This window comes from Monodelphis domestica, chromosome 1 (genome assembly GCF_027887165.1).
Source record: "Monodelphis domestica isolate mMonDom1 chromosome 1, mMonDom1.pri, whole genome shotgun sequence".
In the NCBI taxonomy this organism is placed as follows: Eukaryota; Metazoa; Chordata; class Mammalia; order Didelphimorphia; family Didelphidae; genus Monodelphis; species Monodelphis domestica.
In genome coordinates, this window is record NC_077227.1 from 660,247,981 (window position 1) to 660,275,141 (window position 27,161).

Sequence of the window (27,161 nt, forward strand, 5' to 3'; positions counted from 1 at the left end):
AGATTTCTGATGAGCTGCTTCCCCGGCTCCCAATAAAATGGAAGAAAACAAAGTGACTGGTCAGGTCTTCACTGGAGGGGAAGAAAGAGGACAATGAATAAAATACAACAAAAATGTCAGCCATTGGTTCTGGCTACACGGCGCAGGCAGGGAGCAGACATTAATGATGGGCCCATCTGCCCCCTCCCTTCCCCCAACCCCTCACTGGTCTCCATGAATAGCATGCTGGCACACTGGAGGATCACAGATTCAGGGCTAAAAGGGATTCGAGTCAAATCCTTCTTATTTTCCAGAAGAGGTCCAAAGCATCAAGTGACTTGCCTAGGGTCACCCAGCTAAGATGGATTGACGGTGGAATTTGTACCTGGATCCAGTATGCACTGTCTCCAACTGCACTTCTCCAATCTCAATGGGCAGAATGTTTTCTGGCTAAAGGAGGTAGTGAGGAATGGACTAGGTTAAGCCCTGGGTCTCTGGTCCCTCCTGCTCTGATCACAGGCAGGGAGGCTGGAGATCTGGGACACGGAGGGGCAGCAGGGGGCTGGGCTTGTTTCTGTCCTTGGAGCTGGAGAACAGCCGTCCGCTGCTCCAGCTCCCTCAGAATCACTCCAGTGTGGTGACAGGCACCTTTTGTGACCTGGTGATTTATTATTTTAAATTGGGCCTTTGTTCAAGTCTACTAAGGCGGTGAAACACCTGAGATGGCCTCCCTGCCTCTAAGTAGAGCACCCTGGGTCCTGGGCAGGCTCACTCCCACAGAAAGAGAGGACCCACCATGCTTCCAGCGTCACAGGACTGAGGACATCTAAGAGTCCTCCCACTACTGAGCAGGGGGCTGGGGTGGAAAAGTGCCTGGCACATTCCCGGGAGCCCCTGGGGGCCTCTCATCCCTCCATGCGTGTGGGCCCCTCCATCCTGGCCAGCGAAATGAAAAGGCAGCATGTGGGCCGGAGGTCTGGCTCTCAGGAATGCCTCCTGCAGGATTTTTATGGCATCAGGGGGACTACAACAGGATAGAGGTGGGCAGGGCCAGGCAAGGGCAGACATTCACGATCCAGGTGAGATGGGAGAGGCCCACGCGGAGATGCCCTCACGCTGCTCTCATGCCCCCAGCACCGGCACACTTACAGCACGCACTGCCCCTTCTCCCCCAAGCTGGGCTGACATCGGGAAGTCTCCCCATGAGATCCCACAGGCTGCCAGGACACAGACGCACAGGAAGGCTTCGGTGGTCAGAGACACGAGGAGGGATGCTGAGCAATCACAAGCCAGCAGCAGGGCCCCAGCACCCACTCCTTTCTGTGCTGAGGAATGAGGTCTGCAGAACTGCAACACTGCAGACATTTTCAGACTTTTTTGACACACTTGATTGGTTTTACAGATTTCCCCCTCTCATCTTTTTCTTCTTAAAAATGTTATTTGTTAGGTGGGATGCCATCTTAAAAATATTATTTGTTAGGTGGGATGACTCTCTTGAAGAGGAAAGGGAGAGGGATAATGGGAGAAATCCTGATGATGCTAAAAGAAATCAATAAAATTTTATTTAAAAAAAACAACACAAGATCACTGTAGACAATGTAAAATATTTGGGAATCTATCTGCTATGACAAAGACAGGAATTATATGAACACAACTACAAAACACTTTTCACACAAATAAAGTTAAACCTAAATAATTGGAAAAACATTAATTTCTTTTGGGTAGGTCAAGCTAATATCAAAAAAATGACAATTTTACCTAAATTAATTTACTTATTCAGTCCTATACTTATCAAACTACCCAAAAAAACTATTTTATAGTACTAGAAAAAATAATAACAAAATTCATCTGGAAGAACAAAAGGTCAAGAATATCAAGGGAACTAAAGGATGGTGGCCTAGCAGTACTAGATCTTTAAGCTGTACTATAAAGCAGTGATCATCAAAACAATCTAGTACTGGCTAAAAGATAGAAGGGTAGATCAATGGAATAAGACTAGGGGTAAATGACCTCAGCAAGCTAGTGTTTGATAAACCCAAAGGCCCCAGATTTTGTCATATGAATCCACTATTTGACAAAAACTGCTGAAAAAACTGGAAAACTATGATAAAAACTAATTTTAGATGAATATCTCATACCCTATACCAAGATACGGTCAAAATGGGCATATGATCTGAACTTATAAAGAGCGATATTACAAGTAAACTAGGGGAACTTAGAATAGTTTACCTGTCAGATCTATGAGGAAGGGAAGAATTTATGACCAAATAAAAGATGAAGAACAAGATATAAAATGAATAATTCTGATTATATTAAATTAAGAAGGTTTTGTGCAAATAAAACCAATGCAACCAAGATTAGAAGAGAAGAAACAAACTGGGAAAAATTTTTATAACAGATTTCTCTGATAAAGGTCTAATTTCTATATATAATTTCTAATAAATATATAAATGAAGTCAAATTTATAAGAATCCAAGTCATTCCCCAATTCATAAATGGTTAAAGAATATGAATGGGGAGTTTTCAGATGAAGAAATCAAAGCTATCAATAATCATATGAAGAAAATATTCTAAAACCCTCTTGATTGGAGAAATGCAAATCAAAACAATTCTGGGGTACCACCTTACATCTACCATACTGGCCAACATAACAGTAAAGGAACAGGAAATAAAAATAAAAAAATAAGGGAAAGTAATAAATGTTGGAGGGGATGTGGCAAAATTGGGACACTAATGCATTGCTAGTGGAGTTGTGAATTGATTCAACCATTTTGGAAGGCAATTTGGAATTATGCCCAAAGGGCTATAAAATAATGCATGACCTTTGTTTGATCCAGCAATTCTAGGTCTTTATCTCAAAGAAACTTAAAAAAAAAAAAGGATGCATTTGTAAAAAAATATTTATAGCTACACTTTTTGTGGTGGCAAATTAAAGGGATGTCTCTGGGGAATGGCTGAACAAACTGTGGTATATGAAAGTGATTTAATACTATTGTGCTGTAAGGAATGATGAATAGGATTTCAGAAAGAGCTACAAAGACCTATGTGAACTGATATAGAGTGAAATAAGCAGAACCAGGAAAATATTTTACAGTTAACTGCCATACTGTGGAATGATCAAATGTGATAAACTTTGTTATACTCAGCAATACAATGATCCAGGACAGTTCTGAAGGACTTATGACAAAGAATGCTATCCACCTCTGGAGAAAGAACTGTTAGAATAGGAATGCAGATGAAAACAAAAAAATAAATACCTTAAAAAAAATCACACCCTTTTACCCCTGATCTCAAAGGGTTCTTGGGTACACCCTAATGAAACAAATAAACTCACAATGAAAAACAAAAAGCAGAATTTGAACCCAGGTCTCAACTCCCAAATCCTGTACCTATTTCATTATATAACATAATTGATTTCAATCATTCACATGTCTGTGGAAAATTATTTAATCCATTTTCCAGAAAAAACCCAAGTCTGGGGACTAGAAGTGATGGCCCCAAGTTGACGGGGCAATGGGAGGTCATGGGCAGTGCACAAGGGTGGCCTTGCCTAAAGCCATGTCTTTGAACTCTTCAGTGACCATCTTTGTCTAGACTTAACAAAGCCAGACAAGGCAAATAGTCACCCTGGTTGGGATATCCTGTGACTGGTCCTGTCTGCTTTTCCTCTTCTGGGTCCTATGTTGTGCTCTCCCTCATGAGGAATTCTTCCTTGTGGCACACATCCCAAATTCCATTCTCTCCTGGTAAAATTTGATGCTATTAAATAACTAAGCTGTTTGCTTTGCCTCATGCCTGGCTAATAATAATAATAATAATAACACATTAGTATGGAACTTTTGAAAATATTTTCATACATTTTGCTTTTTATCACTTTCCTTCCTTCCTTCCTTCCTTCCTTCCTTCCTTCCTTCCTTCCTTCCTTCCTTCCTTCCTTCCTTCCTTCCTTCCTTCCTTCCTTCCTTCCTTCCTCTCTCTCTTTCTCTCTGTCTCTCTCTCTCTGTCTCTGTCTCTCTCTCTTTGTCTCTCTCTCTCTCTTTGTCTCTCTCTCTCTCTCTCTCTCTCTCTCTCTCTCTCTCTCTCTCTCTCTCTCTCTCTCTCTCTCTCTCTCTCTCTCTCTCTCTCTCTCCTTCCTCCCTCCCTCCCTCCCTCCCTCTCTCTTTCTCTCTCTGTCTCTCTCTCACTTTATGCCTCAGAATCCATACTAAGTTCTAAAGCAGAAAGGTGGTAAGGGCCAGACAATGAGAGTTAAGTGGCTTGCCCAGGGTCACCTAGCTAGGAAGTATCTGAGGTCATATTTGAATCCAGGACTTCACCTCTCTAAGTCTGGCTCTCAATCCATTGGGCCACCCAGCTGTTCCCAATCCTGTTCATTTCTGAACCTATTCCTTTTCTACCCAGAGAACCATTTTTAATTACAAAGAATTAAAAAGAGAGGGAAAAAAGCCGTTCAGCAAACTTAACATGTAACCACATGCCCGAGTAGGACCCCTCCCCTTCAGAGCTCCCTGTTGAAAGGAAGAGGGATAAGTCACTCCTCCCCTGTCCCTCCAGGTCAGGACCACTGTTATCATTCCATTGCATGGGCCTGGCTCTGTTCTGGCTATGGGGAGAGGCCAAAGGCAAATACAAATGGTGGCTGCTAGTGCAGTGTCCCCGGAGCCCGCCATTCAGTTTAGGAAAGGACACATCCCTGTGACTTCTGCTACACTGCACTTTATTTATTTCCAAGGGCATTTCCCAATGACGTCTTCATTTGCTCCTGGCCACATGGGCAGCGGGCTTGCAAGGCCTCCTGGCCTAAGCCATCACAGACATTTGGAGCTTGTCTTGTGGCTCTGCACACCCACATTGTGTTAAGTCGGGCCAGCCTTCTCCCAAGTCTTCCTCCTTATTATTTCTTATGAAGGCCGAACGCTTTGCTTCAGTGTGGAAAGGAACCCCCAATGATGCCACTGTGCCTCCCAAGAGCTGTGTGAATGAGGGACGGGGCCTTCCTGCCTCTGAGCCCACCAGGGAGCCTCCCCAGGGCCATGGAGGGTGAGGTGGGGCCCAGGCCCGTCTCCTCTGCCAGGCCGGCTTTCTCTTACACACAGGGCCAGCTGTCTAGTGGTCAGCAGCGGAAACCAGGGGACATGGGAGCCTCGCTCTCCACCCAGGGCCAGGGTGCTCCTCACAGACAAGGCTGCGGTAATGGTCAGAGAGAAATCGGCCACACAGTGAGCCTTGCCTCTGCTGTGTCCCCAGTCCCATCCCCTGGTGGATGAGTGGCCAGGCCTGGCGCAGGGCACTCACATTTCAGAGCGCTTCCCACTCGATCCTATGGTGGGAACCTCACACTCTGAGAGCTGAAGGTCCGCCAGATCTCGGCCAGTCATCTCCTTTCAGTTCCCCCTGGGGGGTGGGGTGGGGGGGGATTTTCCTCTCCAGAGGGCAGACTCTGGGGGTGAGGACCTTCCTGCTTGCTTCTATTTGTCAGTCTGAGGTAAGCTGCCTGGCACAGAGATTATGTTCTTTTTCAACATCCTCTCAAGCCACAGAAATATAGTTTGAAGAGTGAATGGCTTGTGTATGGCCACCTCCAGAAAAAGATGAAGGGAAACAGGTGAGACAGTTTTATTTAGAGACCCAGATGCCTTCTCTAGTGTGGGAAGGAGGGGAGGGAGATATCTGGGAATTTTAATGTGACCAATAAACAAATGAATTAATTTTTAAAAACCCACAAGGTTGGCACTCTACTAGTATTTGTATCCCACTTATACCAATGAGAAACTTGGGGATGTGCCAGATTTGGAAGAACAGGAGAGAATGCTGTATTGTGAGCCACTGGGGGTAAATCTGAGTGGGCCACTTTCTACCTTCCCTCAGGCAAATCACTGGCTTCTCCAGGCTTGTGTTCTGATCCAGAAAATATAAAGGTTGTACTAAGCCTCTCTTCCAACTACAATGATCCGACAGCTCTACAGACACACAGTAAACCAGAGCTCTAGAGACCGGAATTCAGGAGAAATTGATGCTTGATCTTCAAGTGCTAAAAAGAGTCTCTAGCGCCAAGTGAGAAGGCAGACAGGCCCTCCCGGACATCATCGCCATGAAACCATGAACAGGTAATGGCAATCAACATAGGTAAAAGGGGGGGAGGCCAGCACCAGACTCTGAGCGAACCTGGGAACCAGAAGGGAGGACGAAGAGTGGGAGGCCATTGGGACGGAGAAACAAACAGGATTTCACCACCAGGCTACACTAAAGATTGCCTCTCCAGGAGAAAAGAGATGGTTTGGGAGAGACGAGGAGAGAAAAGTCAAGCACTGACCTTCGTCCTAAACTGGGAGAGAACGTTATGGCGGAGGGTTCTGGGAAAGGTGTTACATCTCTCTTCTTAACTACTGTTTTGGTCAGGGTGCCACGGCGCCCCTTTCTGGGCTCCCAGCTTCATGATCCTGTCTGTGGGGACCCTCGATTTTCCTCCTGTGTCCTTGTCCCACAGTCCCCTAATCCATCAGTTGAACAATCTTGTCAAAAATGGGGGCCTAACTCCCTTTGGATGAAGCCGTGGCTGGCAGGCAACCTTGTCCTTGTTCTTTAGTCATTTTTAGTTGTGACTGACCCCATTTGGGGTTTTCTCGGCAGACATGCCATTTCCTTGTTCAGCTCATTTTACTCATAAGGAAATGGAGGTGAAAAGGGTGAAGTGACCTGTCCAGGGTCACCCAGTGAGTATCTGAGGCAGGTGCAGCACTCTATCTGCCCTGCAGCCCTCTGCCCCCTTCTTTCTTCTTTTAAAAAGTCAATATAAAGTATTTTATTCTAAAACTAAGTCTTTCAGGTATGGATGACCTCTTCCTCGACATCCGTGGATCTGAATCTCCCTCCCCTCACAAGGTCATCATCTTAGGGGAGGTCCTTGGCCCGGGTCACCCAGGCTATAGCAATGGCCTCTGTCTTAGAATCGCTAGTAAGTCAGAATCCATCCTGGGAGAACCTTTTAGAGCCAGCCATGCCCAAACTGTACGCTCACAGCACCTGGGAGCCAGCCCCCATTTTTACCCCAGACAGAGGAGGGAGGGAGTACTCCCATTGGGCAGCAGGGCCTGTGGGGAGGGGGAGGGGAGAAGCCCCCTCAGAGCCACCCCAGTAGGCATGCTATGCTTTCCCCAAAATGGGTTTAGGCCACTGGAGTTAAGTAACTTGCTCACATGCCTAGGAAGTGTCAGAGGCCCCATTTGAACCCAGGATCTCCCCTCTCCAGACCTGGCCCAGCAACAGCCTCTTAATTCATCTATCAACCTCATGTGTCTTTCCATTCTAATCCATCCAAAGTCATTTTCCTTAAGAGATCCTGCCGAAAGGAAAGTAATGAATGCTGGAGGGGATGTGGCAAAGTAGGGACATTAATTCATTGCTGGTGGGGTTATGAATTGATCCAACCATTCTGGAGGGCAATTTGGAACTATGCCCAAAGGGCAATAAAAGAATGTCTACCCTTTGATCCAGCCATAGCACTGCTGGGTCTGTACCCCAAAGAGATAATAAGGAAAAAGACTTATACAAGACTATTCATAGCTGCGCTCTTTGTGGTGGCCAAAAATTGGAAAACGAGGGGATGCCCTTCAATTGGGGAATGGCTGAACAAATTGTGGTATCTGTGGTGATGGAATACTATTGTGCTAAAAGGAATAATAAAGTGGAGGAATTCCATGGAGACTGGAACAACCTCCAGGAAGTGATGCAGAGCGAGAGGAGCAGAACCAGGAAAACATTGTACACAGAGACTAATACACTGTGGTATAATCGAACGTAATGGACTTCTCCATTAGTGGCGGTGTAATATCCCTGAACCATCTGCAGGGATCCAGGAGAAAAACACTATCCATAAGCAGAGGACAAACTGTGGGAGTAGAAACACCGAGGAAAAGCAACTGCCTGACTACAGCCGTTGAGGGGACATGACAGAGGAGAGACTCTAAATGAACACTCTAATGCAAATACTAACAACATGGCAATGGGTTCGAATCAAGACATATGTGATACCCAGTGGAATCACGCATTGGCTACTGGGGGAGGTGGGAGAGGAAAAGAAAATGATCTTTGTCTTTAATGAATAATGCTTGGAAACGATCAAATAAAATATTATAAAATAAAAAAAAAGAGAGAGAGAGATCCTGCCGAATCCCTCCCCATTTCATCCATTCCAAGGGCTTTCTGCAGCCACAAGATCAGAGACTCCTCTAGCAGCCAGCCCAAGCAGGCACAACTCCTCCTCCCCCAACCTGGGAGCCCAGGAAGCCCGCCTGCACCCCCAGCACAGGCCCCTCTCCAGCCTCCAGGAGACACTGCCCTGTTGTCCCAGCTCCTAGCCTCCCTGCCTGAACGTGGTGGGGCTGCTTGGGGGGGATACATGGTGTACATTCACACACACCTGACACAGACAGACAGACACACAGTCACACATACACAGGGCCTCTCTTCCAGCTCTCCGGTCACACAGCAGGTGACAGCGGCTACTTGAACGCAGGGGAAACTGATCCGTGACCTTTAAATGCCAAGTACTGCAGGCACCCGTGCCCAGGGCAAGAGGAGGCCAGAGAAGGGGCAAACATGACCTCACAGGGATCACAGACTTGAAGACGATGAGTGAATGATCATACTACACAGAGAGCTCACCCCCAGCTCAGATTTTTTTTTTGTAGCCCTCCTCCATCTTTATTTTTTTTAATATATTTTATTTGATCATTTCCAAGCATTATTCGTTAAAGACATAGATCATTTTCTTTTCCTCCCCCCCCCCACCCCCCATAGCCGACGCGTAAGTCCACTGGGCATTAGATGTTTTCTTGATTTGAACCCATTGCTTTGTTGATAGTATTTGCACTAGAGTGTTCATTTAGAGTCTATCCTCTGTCATGTCCCCTCAACCTCTGTATTCAGGCAGTTGCTTTTCCTCGGTGTTTCCACTCCCATAGTTTATCCTTTGCTTATGAATGGTGTTTTTTTCTCCTGGATTCCTGCAAGTTGTTCAGGGACATTAAACCGCCACTAATGGAGAAGTCCATTACGTTCGATTATACCACAGTGTATTAGTCTCTGTGTACAATGTTCTTCTGGTTCTGCTCCTCTCGCTCTGCATCACTTCCTGGAGGTTGTTCCAGTTCACATGGAAATCCTCCACTTTATTATTCCTTTGAGCACAATAGTATTCCATCACCAACATATACCACAGTTTGTTCAGCCATTCCCCAATTGATGGGCATCCCCTTGTTTTCCAGTTTTGGGCCACCACAAAGAGCGCAGCTATGAATATTTTTGTACAAGTCTTTGTGTCCATTATCTCTTTGGGGTACAGACCCAGCAGTGCTATGGCTGGGTCAAAGGGTAGATATTCTTTTGTCGCCCTTTGGGCATAGTTCCAAATTGCCCTCCAGAATGGTTGGATTAATTCACAACTCCACCAGCAATGAATTAATGTCCCTACTTTGCCACATCCCCTCCAGCATTCATTACTTTCCATAGCTGTCATGTTAGCCAATCTGCTAGGTGTGAGGTGATACCTCAGAGTTGTTTTGATTTGCATCTCTCTGATTATAAGAGATGTTGAGCACTTCTTCATGTGCTTGTTAATAGTTTTGATTTCTTTATCTGAGAACTGCCTATTCATGTCCCTTGCCCATTTATCAATTGGAGAATGGCTTGCCAGCTCAGATTTTTTAAAAGCCTTACCTTCCATCCTGGATTCAACACTAAGTATTGGTGCTAAGGCAGAAGAGTGGTAAGGGCCAGGCCATTTGCCCAGGGTCACACAGCTTGAAATTTTCTGAGGTCAAATTGGAACCCAGGACCTCCTGCCTCAAGGTCTGGGTCTCTATCCACTAAGCTACCCAGTTATCCCTCAGATGTAGATTTTCAAAAGATATATCCAAAAGAGAGGCAGCATGATGTACTGGATAGAGTCTGCCTTGAAGTAAGATGTGGGTCCTGCCTCTGACTCAAAGTGAGTGTATGACCCAAGGCAAGTAAGACATTTAACATCTAGCTGTTCTAGGCCAGGAGTATCAAACTCAAATAGAAATGGGCCACTAAACCCTACATAATGATCCCTGCAGTGGCACATCAACTTAGAAAGTCACCTATTACCATGATCTATTTTACTGTCTTTTTCTATATCAGGAGAAAGAGGGAATGAAAAATCAAAGAATGGGTAGAGCCACTGACACAGAGAAGGCAGAGCTGATTTAATGATTGATTTGCTTCTGTTTTCTCTGCCAAGCAAAATGACCTTTGGATGGGAAAGGACAGAACAAAAATGCCTAGGAGGAGGCTGGTATCCAAAGTAGGTGAGGAGACAGTAAGAGATCCCGCCACTGCCCTACAGGACCTTGAGTTCACTCAGCCAAATGACCTATCCTTGGACTAGTAGATGAGACGGCTGAGCCAATGCCAGTGAGAGCTGAAAGGCTGGGTAGGAAGGGTATCCCAGGACTAGAGAAGGGCAGATGCCCAGACTTTTACAAGAAGAAAACAAGAGTCTGTAATCATAGGCTGGGGAGTTGGACATTGATTCTTGGGGAAATTCGAGAATGCATCATTAAAGAGATGGAGAGGGGCCACTAGAAAACAAAGCAGGAAAGACAAAGACCCAGCATGGTTTCATCAAAGAGAGGTCATGCCAGACTGACTTTATTATTTGCCTTTTTGATGAGGTTGTTTAACTGGAAGATTAGAGAAATGGTGTCAAACTCAAACAGGAAAGAAGGGGTATTCAGAAGTGTTGCAGGCCCCAGACACCTCTGGTCTAGATAGATTTTTCTTCAACTTCTTTGATAAAAGGTATGGGTTGATTGATACATTATTAGATGGAATCAAGACTTTTAACAATTACTCAGTCATCAATGTCTGCCTGGGTAGAGGTGTCTAGCATAGCCAGTGCCCAGGAATCTGTGCATGGTTCTATGCTAGCTTTTATTTTTATCAATTACTTGGATAATGGATATTGGAGGAATGGTCTCTACTCTCCATAGGAGAGGGAGAGCTAATATATTGCATGTCAAGATCCATCAGGATCTTGATCAACTATAAGGTTGGGATGAATCAAATAAGATGAAACCCAATAGGGATAAATATAAAGTCTTGCACTTGGGTTTGATAAATTAATTTTATAATTTATGATTGGGGTGGGGGAGAGATTAGTTTGTCTGAAAAAAAAAAAGATCTAGATGATTTAGTGGCCTGCAGGCTCCATAGGAGACATCAGGGTGGCAGGGCAGTCAAAAATTGAATGCAAACTTATTTTTAAAGCCTTCCCTTCTGTCATAGAACCAGTACTAAATATCAGAAGAGCAATAAGGGCTAGGCAATGGGGGTTAAGTGACTTGCCCAGGGTCACATAGCTAGGAAGTGTCAGAGGCCAGATTTGAACCTAGGACCTCCCTGTCTCCAAGCCTGGCTCTCATCCACTGAGCCACCCAACTGCCCCTAACCCAATGCAATCTTGATCTACAAGAAGCCAGTAATAAAAAGGTAACAGTGCTGTTGTGCTCTGCCCTGATCAGATTACACTAGAACACTGAGTTCAATTCTAAAGGCCACTGATAAATGTACAGTGTCCAGATGGGAGCAACTGAAGGTGATAGAAGGAGTAGTTGAAGAAAATGCAGATGTTTAGCATGGAGAAAAGAAGCCTTAAGAGGGAACATGATGGCTGCCATCTTTGTTATAGTGCTGTCATGCATTGCTTGGATTGGACTCTTCTTGTTTGGTCCTGGGGGGCAGAACAAGGAGTAATGAGTGGAACATGCAAAACGGACTATTTCAGCTTGACCTCATCAATCAAGAGCTGTGCAGAAGTAGAAATGGTTATTGAGATAGGTAATGGGTTTTTCCTTGGAGGTCTCCAAGCAGAGGCTGGCTGGTCACTTGTTGGCTCTGTGGTGACAGGAATTCCTTGTCAGGTTTGAGTTGGATTAAATGATTGCTGAGGTACCTTCGCCTATATTTCTGTTTCTTGGAGATCAATGGGAGTTGAAATAATTATAAAGAAGACTTCACGGAAGAGGCCAAAACATTCTAAGCACTAGGCAAGCAATTCTTGTCTCTGTTCTTTTTAATTCCCCTGGAAAGGGAGGGAAAAGATGGCCCAGGAGGTCCCTTTTAGAAAGTCTGAGATACTGATGACATGATCACAAGCAAACATGTGCTTTTAAAAAAGTAAGATAATTCTATAGCATAAAAACTGCACTAAGCAATAAGCAAAATTGGGGGAGGGGTTCATGGCAATGATGTCTTTAAAAAATTGTATAGCCCTCTTTCAATGATGTTGACCAATTCTGGGTCCTTCCCTTTAATCAAACTGGTACAGTAGAATTGGGAGAATTTTATCTTCATCACTAAGTAATCATGTGAACTTGGGCAATTTATTTAACTACTTAATCCAAGTCTCAGTAGTCCTATCTGTCAAATGGGACTAACTCCCCTTCCCTACTTACCACATAGGGTTGTTGTGAAGATCACCAGAGATAATGTAGGTAGAATAATGTAGATAAGGTAGGTATAGAACATAGTGATATAGGCATATGCAATATTATTAGAGTATTAACAATTCCAACTTTTATAGTTGACAAATGTTCTCAAATTCATCATTCAGTTCTCTAACAAAGAAACTTAGACCATAGTGGTTCCAGTCTTCTACTGTGAGACATGAATAATTAGCCCTTGGGATTATTTTAAAACCACCTGAGCACATTCTATTATGCCATTATGGTCTATCATCTCCTGCTAGTTTGTTAGCAAGCTGTTGTATGAGACAATTCATGAACTCCTCAGAAGTCTGATAATCAAAATTCAGGGTTAGATGGGACTTAAAGGTCAAGACCAATGGTGTCAAAGTCATAGAAACGGTCCCCTGTGGTCCACATCATGGCTTTTTGTTTATTGAAGTCTGCCTCCTTCCCATCCCATTTCAGGATTTTATTGGCAGAAACACTGTAGTTGTTGGTCATTTCCCTCTCCAACTCATTTTACAGATGAGGAAGCTGAGGCCAAAAGTGTTCAGTGACTCACCCAGGATCACCCAGCTAGTCAGTGTTTCAGGTCTCCCTGACTCCAGCAAGGTGGCACAGTGGACAAAGTGGATGTGTCCTATGAGGATTAGCTGTTTACATGCTCTCTCCTCCATGAGCTCACAAGTTTCTTGGGGAAGGGACAGTTTTTGCTTTTCTGTTCACAGTTCCTTGCATGAAGAAAGGACTTAATAAATGCTCATGGACTGATTGGCATGGAGGCAGGAAGGCTAACCTGGGAGTGGTTATGCAGGCATTTATGCTGGGCTTCTCTAGGAGGCACACAACAGGGAGCCACTGGAGCTTATAGAGGAGGGGAATGACCCAGCAGGATCAGGTGCAGGACTGGTTAGAATCGGGGAGACTCGAGGAGTCGGGTCATAGTACAAGAAAGGGCCAGATTTGAGGGCTCTTATGGAAGCAGACATGGTAACCACCCAAGTTATATATGCAGAATGGAATAAGATTTACAGGTTCGGCAGTAGTAAGTGAATTTGAGATCCTATAGTTTGCTTCACCACCTAGGAACCCAAGTGCTCAGGGAACAGAATTAATTGCTCTAAAACACACATGTGAGCAGGCAATAGACAAACATGCAAATATTTACACTGATTCCAAGTATGCATTTGGAATTTGCCATGCTGTCGGTTCTCTCTGGCTTCAGAGAGGATTTTTAACATCTAGTGGGAAAAGAATCGCTCCCGCAGAAATAATTTGAGAATTACTGTCATCTCTCCAACTACTAAAGGATTTGGCAGTGATTCACTGCAAAGGGCATTCTTTAGGACAAGACAATTGCCAGAGGAAATTGTAGGGCAGATATGGCTGCACAATATGCTGCACCAAAATGCTCCAGCTTGCATTATGAATCTTGCTGTTATAGATACCACAGATTTAGAAAAAAATACAATGACAAAGAGGTTCAGAGTGGAAGCAAAATTTTGGAGCTAAAAAGGCCTAAGATGGGTGGGTTTGGGAGGAAAGATCACTGGCAGCTCATGATTAATCTTCACAAAAGATGTAGTGAGTGGGGCAAGCTGCGTGGCTCAGTGGATGGAGAGTCAGGCCCAGAGACAGGAGGTCCTGGGTTCAAATCTGACCTCAGACGCTTCCTAGCTGGGTATTCCCGGGCAAGTCACTTAACCCCCATTGCCTAGCCCCCTTATCACTCTTCTGGTTCCAAGGCAGAAGAGATAAGGGTTAAAAAAAAAAGTGAGGCTGAGGACACAGACAGGGCTTTTGTTGGTGGCACTCAGTCACGTCTGACTCTTTGGGAATCCCACTCAGGGTTTTCTTGGCAAAAAGCCCAGAATGGTCTGCCATTTCCTTCTCCAGTTTATGTTATGAGGAAACTCAGGTCAACAGGGTTAATGACTTCCCCAGGGTCACATGGCTAGTACATGTCCAAGGCTGGATTTGAACCCAGGGAGATGACTTGCTACAAAGGGAGACAGTATAAAATGGGGGCTATGACACATTCTTCATTTGATGGATTCTCACGTCTGCTTCTCTTCCAACTCAGCTAACCTCTCCCCCACAAGGTATTACAGACCACCTGCCCACCTTCCTCTCTTCACAAAAGTGTTCTAAGAGATATTGTTGCTGGGAGCCAGGCGCCTGGGTGCTAATACAGGTTTTAAATGATCTTCCCTCCTCTGGGCCTTAGCTGTTTCACTTGCAAACAACTAACCTAAACACCAAAGAGAATCTTAAATCTTTCTTGTGTGCATTGTGGATATCTTTGGCAATTTGGCCAACCCTTGGACACCTCAAAAAAGAGTTTTAAATGCATAAAATACCTCGGCTTACAAAGGAGACCAACATATTGAAATACAGTTATGAATATGTGAATAAAAATTCACAGACCCCAGGGTCATCAGAAACTTTGAATCACAAGATCCCTCAGGTCCCTTCCAGCCTCATTACTCTATGGCTTTATGATTCTTTGGATGCCTATTTTTTAAATGAAAGTGTATACTTTATATCCATAGGCATACCTATATATAAATATATACATACATATTTTTATAGGTGGATATATATCTCACACATAATAAGCAAAATTGTTTTGAGAGGAGTTCTCCCTTCTCTCCATTAGGGTAACCAGAGACATCTCCTGGGAACCCAACCCCAGCCTCTGGAGCCTCGGCTGCACAGTCTGCTCCCGGAGGAGGCCCGCCCCATGCACCTGCTCCTCCCTCTCTGGTTTCGGGGTCAGGTCTGAGAGCTCCAGTCCGAGGTCTCTACCCGGGCCAGCAAGGGAGGGAGCTGGTGCCTGGGGCCTGGTCGGCCGGGCCTCCTCCTCCACCTCTCCCCCTTCCCCCTGACCTTGAGGCCCCCCAAGAGAGGAAGATGATCCAGCCAAGCCTGCCCTCTGACACAGGCATCTTTTGGTATGAGCATGAACCCAAAACTTGGGCACCGGGACAAGGAAGCAGAGGGCAGCAGGTGCTCGGCCTCCGGGCTCCCGGCCATCCAGCTGGATTTCACTCAGCCCAACTCATTTTTCAAATGTGCCTGCTCGTCTCCCCCCATCCTCCAACCAGAGCCATGTCAGCGCCCAGCAGCTCGAGCCTTGGGAGCTACAGCTTAGGCCGGCGCAGGGCCCGGGCTCCGAACCATGGCCCCGCCTGGCTCACGCCCAACGTGTCAGTCCCTAAGGACAGGGTGTCCTTGGCTCACGGCCCACTCTCGGCCCAGACTCGCTGGTCCAGGACAGGCCTTCAAGCATTTCTGAAGCGTCTGCCACATGCCGAGCACCTGAGAGACAAAGGAAGCCCCTCATTTCAAGGAGCTCATGCCCTGTGGTGGAGACCCTTCAGTGAGGGCCTCCCCTGGGCCAGGCACCTGGGAGAAGCATTAAAGACACCAAACAGGGGGCAGCCAGGGACTCAGCATGGAGAGCCAGGCCTAGAGATAGGGGGCCTGGGTTCAAATCTGACCTCAGACACTTTCTGACATTGTGACCCTGGGCCAAGGCACTGAACTCCTATGCCCTACCTAGCTCACGCCACTCTTCCTGGAACCAACATGAAGCACCATTCTAAGATGGAAGGCAAAGGTTTAAAAGAATGGGGTTCTTAGGCCAATGTGGCTGAGGGAATGGTGGGAAAGGGGAAAGGTAGCAACCACATGTCAGGTGTCAAAATCCTCATCACCTCCACTGCTCCAATACACACAGCACACCCTGCATACTGCGGGGAGGCCCTAGAATTCAGGGGGCCCCTGAGGCCCGGCAGACAGCCAGGGAAAGAGATGGGGAGGGAATAAGGTGCAGGACAAAGAATTTATATTTGATCCTAGAGGTCACAGAGAGCAACTGCAGGTTAGTGAGGGGATGGGGGGCAGCAGATTTAAACCTGCACTTCAGGAAGAACATTGACAGCCAAGAGGAAACTGGAGGTAACCTCAGAAGGAAGGGCCTGGGAGTGGGGGAAAGAAGATGGGTGGTTGGGAGCACATTCTAGAGCCAGCCTGGATCCAGGAGACCAAGGATCCCCAGTGAGGTACCAGGGAGGCTGGGGGCATTAGGAGTGAGGAAAGCGGTGACCTTGGGACGGGCTCTAAGTGCTGGACCATACCTGATCCCTGGAGATAAAGGGAGGATGGGGTGACACAGAAGATGCAAAAATCTTCCCCAAATCCCAAATGCGGTCTTGGTTCATTGGAAAAACAGCCTGATTTAACAATCAGGAAAGACCCAATTTGAAACTCCGCCTTGGACAGCTGTACCCTAGCCTGTCCTCATCTGTAAAAATGGAGATAACAGCTCTGGGGCATCCAGCCCGGAGCTAGAAGGCCAATGAAGTTGCTCTGCTGACCCTAAGGCAGCTATTATCAGTATGACCACCAGACGGACACACAAGAAGAGCAGGGCTGATGAGGCAAGGCCAAATGCCTGATCAGGAATGTTCTCGCTTTGACAAGGTGGCAAGGTTCCCGGAGCACCAGTTCTATCCGATTGGGAACAAAGTAGGATCCCGATTTATTGGAGGCTCAGACTTGAAGGATTAAGGGACTTGCAAATGAGCAAGTGGAAGAGCTGGGCCTTGAAGGTCCTAATTCCCAAGGGTACTTTCTTTACTACTATAACATTCATTCACTATTAAAAAACAAACCAACAAACCAGCCACCCATCTGGCCATTCTTGGACTGTTTGGTGTGAGGCACCCAAGGTGAGGGGGACCGTCCATGACAGAGTCACAGTACTGGGAGAAGCCAGGCCTTAGCTTCTGCTTGCCTCAAGTCCTCCATGGAATCATCTCCTGACTCCAGCATGGATCTTAGTTCAGGCTAAGCAGTTCTCTTCACTCTGGGGAAAGAAGCCCCACGCTGAAGTTTCTTCTGGCTCCTCTATTTATGTTGTCATTGATTACTTCTCACTGATTATTCCTCATCTGATTTCCATTTGAAATGATTCGATCCTAATTTTATTACCATGTAATCTGAATACACATAATGACTATAATTACAGCATGGAGGCAAACAGCTCTCCCATTGCAAGAAGACCTAAATTTAGGGCTTCCTGAAAACAGCAGCCTCGGGTTGGAAGGGCTGAGTGCATAACGAAAGGCCACTATCCTTTGAAACCAAAGACAGTGTTTTTATCCTAGGACCATGAGATAGGTGTGTGTGGTGAGCTGTGTATCTGAGAGGGGTTCTGGGACCAGATCAGAATCTCAGCAGTCCCAGTCCCAGTCCCACCCCCAGCCTTATTTTCTGGACAAATGCCTGGACCTCCAGGGGTATCTACTCTGCCTTATATCTCCTTTATTTGGGGCCTGAGGAGCTTCATGTACCCAAGAGAAAATCAAATGCTTACAGATCATCAAGTATAATCTTCCCTTTCTGAAGAGATGAGGAAACAGATTCAGGAAGATTATGTGACTGGGTGCTAACCCCCAAACTCACAACTAGAGAACTAGCATTTGTATTTGGGACTTTTGGTCCAATATTATTTTGTTTTTATTTTTATTAATGTATTTGTTGTCAACATCAAAATTCCCAAGTATCCCCCCGCCTTCTCCTCTCTGCACCAGTAAAGGTATCACTTGTCCGAAAAAGAAAATTATATAAACTATGCCTTTCCTGTTTCTTTTATTAGTTCTTTCTCTGGAGGCAGATATATACAAATTATTCTTCAAACATTAGTATCTTGTATCTTGGTTCTACATGTTTTGCTTTTCATAATTTCATGTAGGCTTTTCCATGTTTTTTAAAAAAATAACCTGCTCATCATTTCTGACAGTGAAGTAGTATTCCATTACAATCATATGCCAAAATGTGTCCAGCCATTCCTCAATTGAAAGGTAACCCTGTAGTCGAGGCAGAGCCGTAATGGTTAAAGCCCTCCTCTTCTCCCTGCTTGGGCTGCATAGTCAAGGTCATGGGTTGAACTGTGTAAGACCTGCCCAGCTGTGTGTTCAAGGTTAGAATAGTCAGCAGAGGGAGGTTTGATAATGGCTGTGAGAAACTGTGAGAGACTTGTTTTTCTATTCTTTTTTGGAATCCTCTCGGTTCCTCCTTGTGCCTGGCAGGTAACGTCATGAATTCCTATGAAGTCGCCCAATTATTGGTTCCTGCTGTTGCTGGGCGATAATGTCATATCTTCCTGTGGTTTTAACCTATATATGCTTTGTCTGAATCCAATAAATTTTGTCACTATGCATTTCATATAGCATCCATTCGTTACTCTTCATTTTCGTTACCCCAAGTAAGGTCACACAGGGCTGACCGACCCTGGAACTAAGCCTTACAACCCCTCAAATTTCTAGTTCTTTTCTATGACAAAGAGAGTTGCTTTAACTATTTTACAACATGTAGGTTTTCTTTTTCTTTGATCTCCTTGGGAAATAGACCCAGTATTGCTGAGTCTAAGGGTATACCCAGTTTGGGGGCATAATTCTGGATTGCTCTCCAAAATCATTAAATCAGTTCACAGTTCCACCAACAGTGCATTCATATCCCCATTTTTTCATATCCCTGACATTTGTCATTTTGTCCTTTTATCATTTTAGCCAATCTGATAAGTGTTGAGGTGATGTCTGAGAATCATTTTGATTTGCTTTTCTCTAATAAGTAATGATTATGGGCATTTTTAAATATGCCTGTATATGGCTTTGATTTTTTCATTCCAAAACTAACTGTTCATATCCTTTGTTATCAATTGAGGAATGTCTTATACCCATATAAACTCCAATATTATTCTGACATGCCCAAATAAACTAAAAATGACTTAATGTTCCCTTAATTTGATAAGAGGCAACCTGGCATACCAGATGGCAGACTGGCACTAAAGTCAAGAAGACTGGGTTCAAGTCCTGCATCTAATATATAGTGTCTCGTGTCACAGGCTAGAATGAATGGCAGATGTAACAAGACGGTTCACACTTGTTTTTTAATCAAAATCATAAGAAGGAAAGTGCTAAAGCTATCAAAAGTTTATGTGAAAAAAATTGATTGGCAGTCCCTGTGGTAGGTGCCTTTGTCAGTTCACATCTAGATGATGATGTCACATTCCAAGGAAGGACACCAATGAAATGGAGACTCTCAGAGGAGATGAGCCAGGATGAGGGTCTGGAGACCACAACATATGAGACCATCCAAAGGACACTTCCTAGCTGTGTGATCCTGGGCAAGTCACTTATCTTCACTTGCCCAGCCCTTGCCCTTCTGTCTTAAGTTACTAAGACAGAATGTAAGGGTTTTAAAAAAATAGCTGAGACTGTCACATGGAAGAAGAATTGGGCTTGTTCTTCTAGGCCTCAGAGGGCAAACCTAAGAAGGAAAAGGGTGGGAGTTGCAGAGAAGCACAATTCCATTTAAAGTATAGGAAAACCTCCTCGTGCCTAGAATTGCCTTAAGACTCTACAGACATGGTGGAGCCCAGCCCTGAGGCCTCCAAATGAAGACTGTAAGGCTGAGTGGATCCATCTAGGGAGAGATTGATCCAGATCACCAGTGAGCTTCCAAGTGAGGCTTTGCAAGTCTTTGATTTTGAGTGTGGTATAAAGAACACAGGATTCAGGCTCAGAAAACCAGGGTTCAAATCCCACATCTTTCACCTGCTTCTTCCATAACCCTGAGCAAGTAATTTGAACTCTGAGTCTCAATATTCCTCATCTGCAAAATGTGGGTGTTGGATTAGGATCAGAAATTCTTGGCCTGGGATCAAAAGATCCCCTTCTCCTCCTCAGAGAACTTGGATTGGGAAAAATAATTACCCCCTTATTTCAATGTAACTAGTTTCCTTTATAATCCTAGATTATTTTATTTTATACATTTGAAACCTTGATTCTGAGAAGGTATACAAAGGTTTTATCAGACTGCCAAAGGGATCTGTGAAAAAGAAATGGTTAAGAACCTCCTGATCTATTCCTTAATAAAACAAGTAGTCAAAAGATTTTTTTAATGGTTCTCAAAAGAACTATATTCACAATCACATGAAATAATGTGCCAAATCACTAATAATAACAGAAATGCAAATCAAAACAACCCTGAGTGGGGTGGAACCAGGATGGCAGCATAGTAGCAGCAAAAGCTAAAACTGTTCTGACAATTCTTCCAAACTAATCTTTAAAAGCCTCAAAAAAGAGGAGTTAACAACCCTGAGGTCTTACCTCACATCCTACAAACTGGCAGAAATGACAACAGGTGGCTATAATCAATATTCAAGGAAGGAAAGGCACACTGCTACATTGTTGGTAGAGTTATAAAATGGTATACCCATTTTGGAAAGTAATTTGGAATTAGACAAATGAAGTGACTAAAATATCCATACCCTTCCTTTGAACCACAGACTCTACTACTACGCTTATACTCCTAAGAAAGCCATTAATAAGAAGTCTCCAAACTACATGAAAATATTCATGATAGCACTTTTTTGTGATAGCTAAGAATTGGAAACAAAGTAGATTCAGTTGTGTAATGGCAAAACAAGCTATGTTACATGAACATAATGGAATGTTATATTGTACTCTAAGGAATCACGTGTGTGATAGAGAGAAGTATGGGAAGAGCTACATGAGCTGATGTTGACTGAAGACAGCAGAGCCAAGAAAACACAATACCATGACTCAATGACATAAATTTAAAGATGTTAGAAATGTATCAAAATGACAAACAGGCCTCAACAGAAGAGATATGAGAAGGCACTCCAAACCATCCATTTGTAGAGATGTTACACACTACATGTTTTCAGATTTCATTTTTAATAAATCATTCGGTTCTGCTGATTTTCCCCTTCTCCAAATAAAATTATTTGATATAGGAATAGCTCTCTGAGGGACTGGAGTGGGGCTCTTGGGGTAAGTATGATGATGCAAAAAAGAAGACATCAATAAATACATATAAAAAAAGAAACCCTTGTCCTAGAGAAACTCTGAGATCTCTTTTTTAGCACTAAAACCCAATGATCTTATGATTCTCAATTAGTGTTCATTCTGAAAAGCAAAGAACGCTTCTATTTTCAGACTGTGGAGCTCTCAGTAATGCCCAAACATTATCATAGGGGCCCTGAACTTGAAAGGAAATTAGGCTGGGCACCAAAGAAATGAGGTTTGGGAACAAAGAAGTGCTCTTCTGCTGGCATAACCATGGATAAGGCTGGGAAAAACTCAGCAGCTGATAGAGTCTTAGGGAACCCATTAGTCAGGTTGCCTGGTCACTTATGGCAACAGGAATTTTCTTGGTGTCGTAGTCTCTGCTCCATGAACTGGTCCCTTCTCATGATCAGGGGCAGCACGGCAGAGATACTAAAATTTCATTATTATTACTATTGATGCTCTTATGACTTGGAAGCATGAGTCATAAATTTTTAAATTACTCCTGCCCAGCCCCGCTGAGAGGACCTCATATATGCAGCCCCATCTTCTTGGCCAGAATTTCCTCCCAAGTAATTTAACCATAGGAAAACGTGGCAGGAAAACCATCTCATTGGGGATGGACTGAGGCCTATTGCTAAGAGAAAGCAGGCAACAGTGAAGAGGATGTATTCATTAAAACCCATTCACTTGTTAGACCACAAGGACAAACCAATCTCTCATGAAGAAGAGGAAGTCAGAGCAGTAGCAGAAGGGGAACAGAGCCCCCATGGCAATGAGCCACTATCATAAGGCCAGGTCTTCATCAGAACAGGAGCCTGGCAGCTTCTCTAAGCCCAGAATCATAGCTCCCTGATACTGTCCTGCATCAAACCCAAATCACTTCCACCTCCCAACTCTAGCACAAGGTGCCTCTAATAGGTGCATCTTCCTTCAAACAAATGACTTCCAGACTGAAGCACAGGACTGTCTTAGAATGAGAAGCAGAGAGGCCCAGCTATTACCAGCCAGTAACCACATCACTTGGCCTTTCTAAGTCTTGCTTTTCTTATCTGCAAATCTGGTATTAAGAGAGTGTGCAGTCACCATCTCTCTCACAGGGTTGCAGAGAGGCTCAAATGAGAAGATCAATGTTTGTAGGTTAATAATATACCAATAGGAAAGCCTTCTAATAAAGGCAAGCCACTGTGATGATAAATTCTTGCTCCACAGAACCTAAAAATATTTGCCAAGTCTCCTCTCTTTATAATTTCATTCCCTCATAAAGGCCAGGAGATAGGCAAGAACAATAGAATGAAAACGTCCAAAGGCCTCTACCATATGACAAGCACACATGTGTTAACGGTCAAGGAGACAAATACAAAGCAGACAGTCTCAAGCCTATGTTCTAACAAGAGAAGAAGACACAGAAGGCAGAGCTGTGGACAGGACAATTGAAAAAGTACAAGTCTGGAGGCAGATCATGGGGGAAAAGCCCAACATTCTCCTTCCAGGTATGAGAAGAGATCCAAGATACTGCAGTGCTAGAACTGGAGAGTGTCTGGGACTGAGGCTGGTTAGGATGGGAAGATGCTGTTGAAGGCATGAAGGCAGCAGTAGAGACAATGGTCAGGAGGTATGGACTAAAGGGAAGCATGGCTGAGATCTGTTGGCAATAGTGGGGTCCAGGCGGAAGCAGGCAGGAAGCAGGCAGATGAGGTAGTCTGAAGCACAGACAACAAAATGAGTTGGTGAATGTCACACAGTTCTCTTCTCCTGCCTCCCAGGTTCATTCTTTTTCCAAAACCAAGCTGCCTCTCTCAGAGGGTGAGGGGGTTATGAAATTCTCACCTAGTTCTCAAAATAAAATTCCATTTGCTGTTAATTTGAAAGGCAAATCTATCTCATATGGCACTTCTTTTGGTTAGGGAAGGAGGGGAGAAAATACTCCTTAAATGAAGGCAATAACCTTTTGTGAAAAGCCAAAAAACTAGAAACAAAGTGAACATCCCTCAATGGGAGATGGTGGAATAAAACCAGCATGGTGTGATGAATAGAATGGAAGATTACTATACCTGATGCAAGGGCAAGTACAAGGAAATCTGGGAAACGACAAGATTTGTGTGAAGTGATACATAGGAAACAGAGACACTGGAGAACAATACATGTTCCACTGCTAAGAAGGCAGCTCAACTCAGATGCAATGGCCAATTTGGGTCATGGAGATGGATCACAGGATGAAATCCATCTCCCTCTTCAGTAAAGGGGGGGTGGGGATGAGGGCAACCTGTGGCAGCTATGGATACAGAATAATAGATTATTCATCATTTCAGACTTGGGCACTGTGATATTTTAACTTATATTTCTTTAATATTTTTATTTCTATCATTTGTTTTTATATCCTTTTTACTTTCTTCCTCCCTCTCCTGTCTAATGAACCATCTCTTGTTTAAAAGAAAGAAAAAAGGGAGGAAGCAAAGCAGTTCAGCAATATCATATTTTGATTATTTTTACACAACTGTTTTTCTTTGTTTCAGATGAGGGTCCTATGGAAGAAGGAGGCAATCCTGGAAAAGGACTTTAGTGATTAAAAAACAAAATGACCACCAATAGAATAATTCTAATTGCCCCCACCCCAAAAAACCCATATTAAATAAAAGCAAGGCAACAACACACAGAATTTTTAAGTTAAAAAAAACTTTGGGAATTCTTGCAGAATATCAGCGATATTTCCACCTTCCTGCATCCTTTTCTCCCCTTTTTCTAGTAGGGTCATATCTAGCCTCAGATGCTTCTCTAGGAACCCCTAAGGAAACACCACTGATGTTCCTCAGCGGAATTCTGGGCCAAGGCTTTGCTTTCCTGACAGCAGCTTTTATTCTTCCTCACTGAGTTGAGAAACACTGGACACCAATACATGTCCCAGGTTCTGGGCATCAAACTGAGTGAGTTTTACTTGCTAGGGCAAGTTTCATCCTCAATCCTCTCTCCCCACTTCCAAAATCTCAGAATCTTCCCATTGAAACTATCAAGTCCTACTCATACCTGAAAGGAACTGTCACCATAACAGACCAAGTAATCCTTGAAGTTTCCCCTTTAAGACCTCTAAGTGAGGTTAGAACCCATCACCTACCTGAGCAGACCATTCCAGCTTTAGTTAATTGGAAAGCTGATCCTAACATTAAGCCTAAATTTGTCTCCCTACAACTATTACCGACTGTTTTTCTCTATGCCCCCAAGAACTAAACAGAACAAGTTCAACCCCTCATTCCTGGCAAAGTCCCTTCAAGTATTTTGAAAGCCACCATGCCTGACATGAGTCTTTTCTTACCTGGCCGAATACTCCAAGGTACTTCCCTTGATCCTTAAAAGAGACCCAAAGCTCTTTACCACCCTGGGTGCCTTCCTCCAGACCCTTTTTAGCTTATCAATGTTCTACTTCTTTTTCTAAATATATATTTTATGATTTTTTCCAATAACATGTAAAAATTATTTTTAACATTCATTTTTTAATAAATTGAGCTCCAAATCCTCTCCCTTTCTCCTTCCCCTCCTCTCTCCCTGAGAGGGCAAACAGTTTGATATAGGCTATGCCTGTGTATTCATGAAGAATGTTTTCAGTGTCTTCTTACAGCACAACCCTCAGAACTAAACACAATCTATCAGACATGGTGCAAAGGGGCACGGAACAGCGGGATGATGACCTCAATGGCTGGGGGTGATGGCCCAGTCCTCTTCACACTCCTTTGGCTGACCTAAACCAGTGAGCTTCAAGTCCCCCCAAGGTCCTAGGCTCTTAGCAGCAGCCTTCACCAGGCCTGCCCACCCTGTCATGTTTGGCAAGTTGACTTCTTGTCCCCAAGGGGAAGACTTTACATGGCTCTCTATTGGATTTCATCTATCTAGATTCGGCCCAGACCTCTAGCCTGGCCAAGACCTTTGGGAATTCTCACTGGCCAAGGGGTAGCTATCCTTTCAAACTTTACCTTATAGGAATGGGAAGAGCAGGCCTTTATGCATGTCAAACCCACACAGAGCAGTGGACAGAGGAGACCACCACTGTAGCCACCACAAGGAACCAAGGGTCTGGGCAGGCCCATATAATCCCAACCTACCTTTACACAACATTACTCAACATCACCACAGACTAGCAAGAGCTTGAAGAGATTCCTAAGCCTGCTCTCTCCCTCCCATTATACAGATGAGAACATGGAGATCTGGAGAACCAAGCAACTTGCCTAAGGTCACACAGCTGGTCTTGCCAGGGCCAGAGCTGGCAAAGAAGCTGCCCTTGCAAGGGACACACACTCTTAAGCATCCCAAGGCACCAGGACTAAGAGGAATACAGGGAGTCCTTTTCTGTGCACCCACCACTAAGCCTTCAGGCCTCTGAGAGCTTCAGGCACTCATAGACTCCCACTCTGTCTGACCCTCCCAGGAGGCTGCCATGATCACATTCACTTACCCAGTGAAGGGGCTGGATGCAGACCTTGGCAGCCAGGAGGGGCACAGTGGGGTCAGAAGGACGAAGCTTTGAGCACTCCTTCAGCACGGACACAGCATAGGACGACTGTGGGGCAAAGAGGGAAGGGAGAAAGACTGTCACTCCTGGGGCTCTGGGGAGCACAATTCCCCCATCCCTTCTCCATCCCTCCAGCAAGCCCTGTGCTGAGCTCCAGGAGGTATAAGGGAAACAATGGAAGCTCTCCTGGTTGGGGCTCAAAGGAAAGCCAGCTCAGGAACTCCAGAGGCAGCCCTCCAGGACCCATGCAGAAATCAAGAACGCTTTCTCCCGGGAAACTTGGAGCCTCACTGAAAGACCCAGGGATGGGGCCCTGCATAAGCTTTACCAGCCAGGACAGTCCGCAGCACCACACCAGTCCTGAGCAGGGAGAGAGCATCAGAGGAAGAGGGCCCTAAAGGCGGGGTGACACCAGACCTGGTGGCATCCCCAGAGCCGCCCTTTTCCTTCTGGCCAGGCCTTGGGGGGGGGGGGGGGCGGGGGGAGGAGAGGAAAAAGGCCACAGGTTTGAGCCACCCAAGATTCTCCTCCCTCTCTCCAGTGAACCTCAGGCACTTCTGGTGGAGCCGCTGACCTTTGGAACTAGGAGTTCTCTAATTTTGACCTCCCCAAATGCCCACAGAGGGAGGCCATTGAAGGAGTCTTCTGAGGACTTGGCAATCCCAACTGGGGGTGGGGTGGATGGGGCAGGCAAAAACAGAGGGGCTTTAAAAAATGGTGGTTACCTAGCAACTGAGTGTACAGCTCCGCTGAGAAAACAAGCAGAAGGAGCAACCGGAATCATCAAGTAAGTCCATAAGGACGGCAGATGAAGCGCTGGATATATTTATATCTCCAGCCTAACCTTCCGGAAGGCCTCCAAGCGGCAGTAGTGCCCCTCCCCCTTCGGCCACACCAGATCACTCTCTTCACAGTGCCATCAGGACATCCGGGGATTGTGCCTGGTGCTGGAGATCAGGCTCCCCAGTCCTCCTGTCCCCCTCCCGTGCCCTCCAAGGATCCCCCAAATCATGGGTACCCCACCCTCAGCACCCCAGAGTGACCAGCGGGGAGTCTTCCCATACCTCGATTCATCCCTGAGACCAGAACCCCATCCCCCCTTGATCCCCATCCCTCTCCTGGAGCAGAGCGAGGGCGCTGCTGGCTGCCGCTGTGTCTTACTGGAAGGACTGGCCATCTCTTCTCCAGACGGAGTGCTAAACTTTAGGTCATTCCCTCACCTCGGACTTCATTTAAAATAAATAACATCCATCTTATGACTAGATGTTATGTAGGAACCAGAGGATTTCAGCACTAGAAGGAGGGTGT

General features: G+C 45.1%; 1 protein-coding gene across 3 annotated transcripts in view; it reads right to left on the minus strand.

Moving 5' to 3' along the window:
* TTC7A (tetratricopeptide repeat domain 7A) overlaps positions 1–27,161 on the minus strand; it is a 194,450-nt gene that overhangs the window by 85,754 nt on the left and 81,535 nt on the right. For 2 of the 3 annotated variants that reach the window (XM_007476857.3, XM_001375518.4), the window contains exon 11: positions 25,797–25,901. The exons of the other annotated variant lie outside the window; for it this stretch is intronic. In XM_007476857.3, the coding sequence (XP_007476919.1) occupies positions 25,797–25,901 (105 nt within the window). The remainder of the gene's footprint in view (positions 1–25,796; positions 25,902–27,161) is intronic. 3 annotated transcript variants of the gene reach the window in all.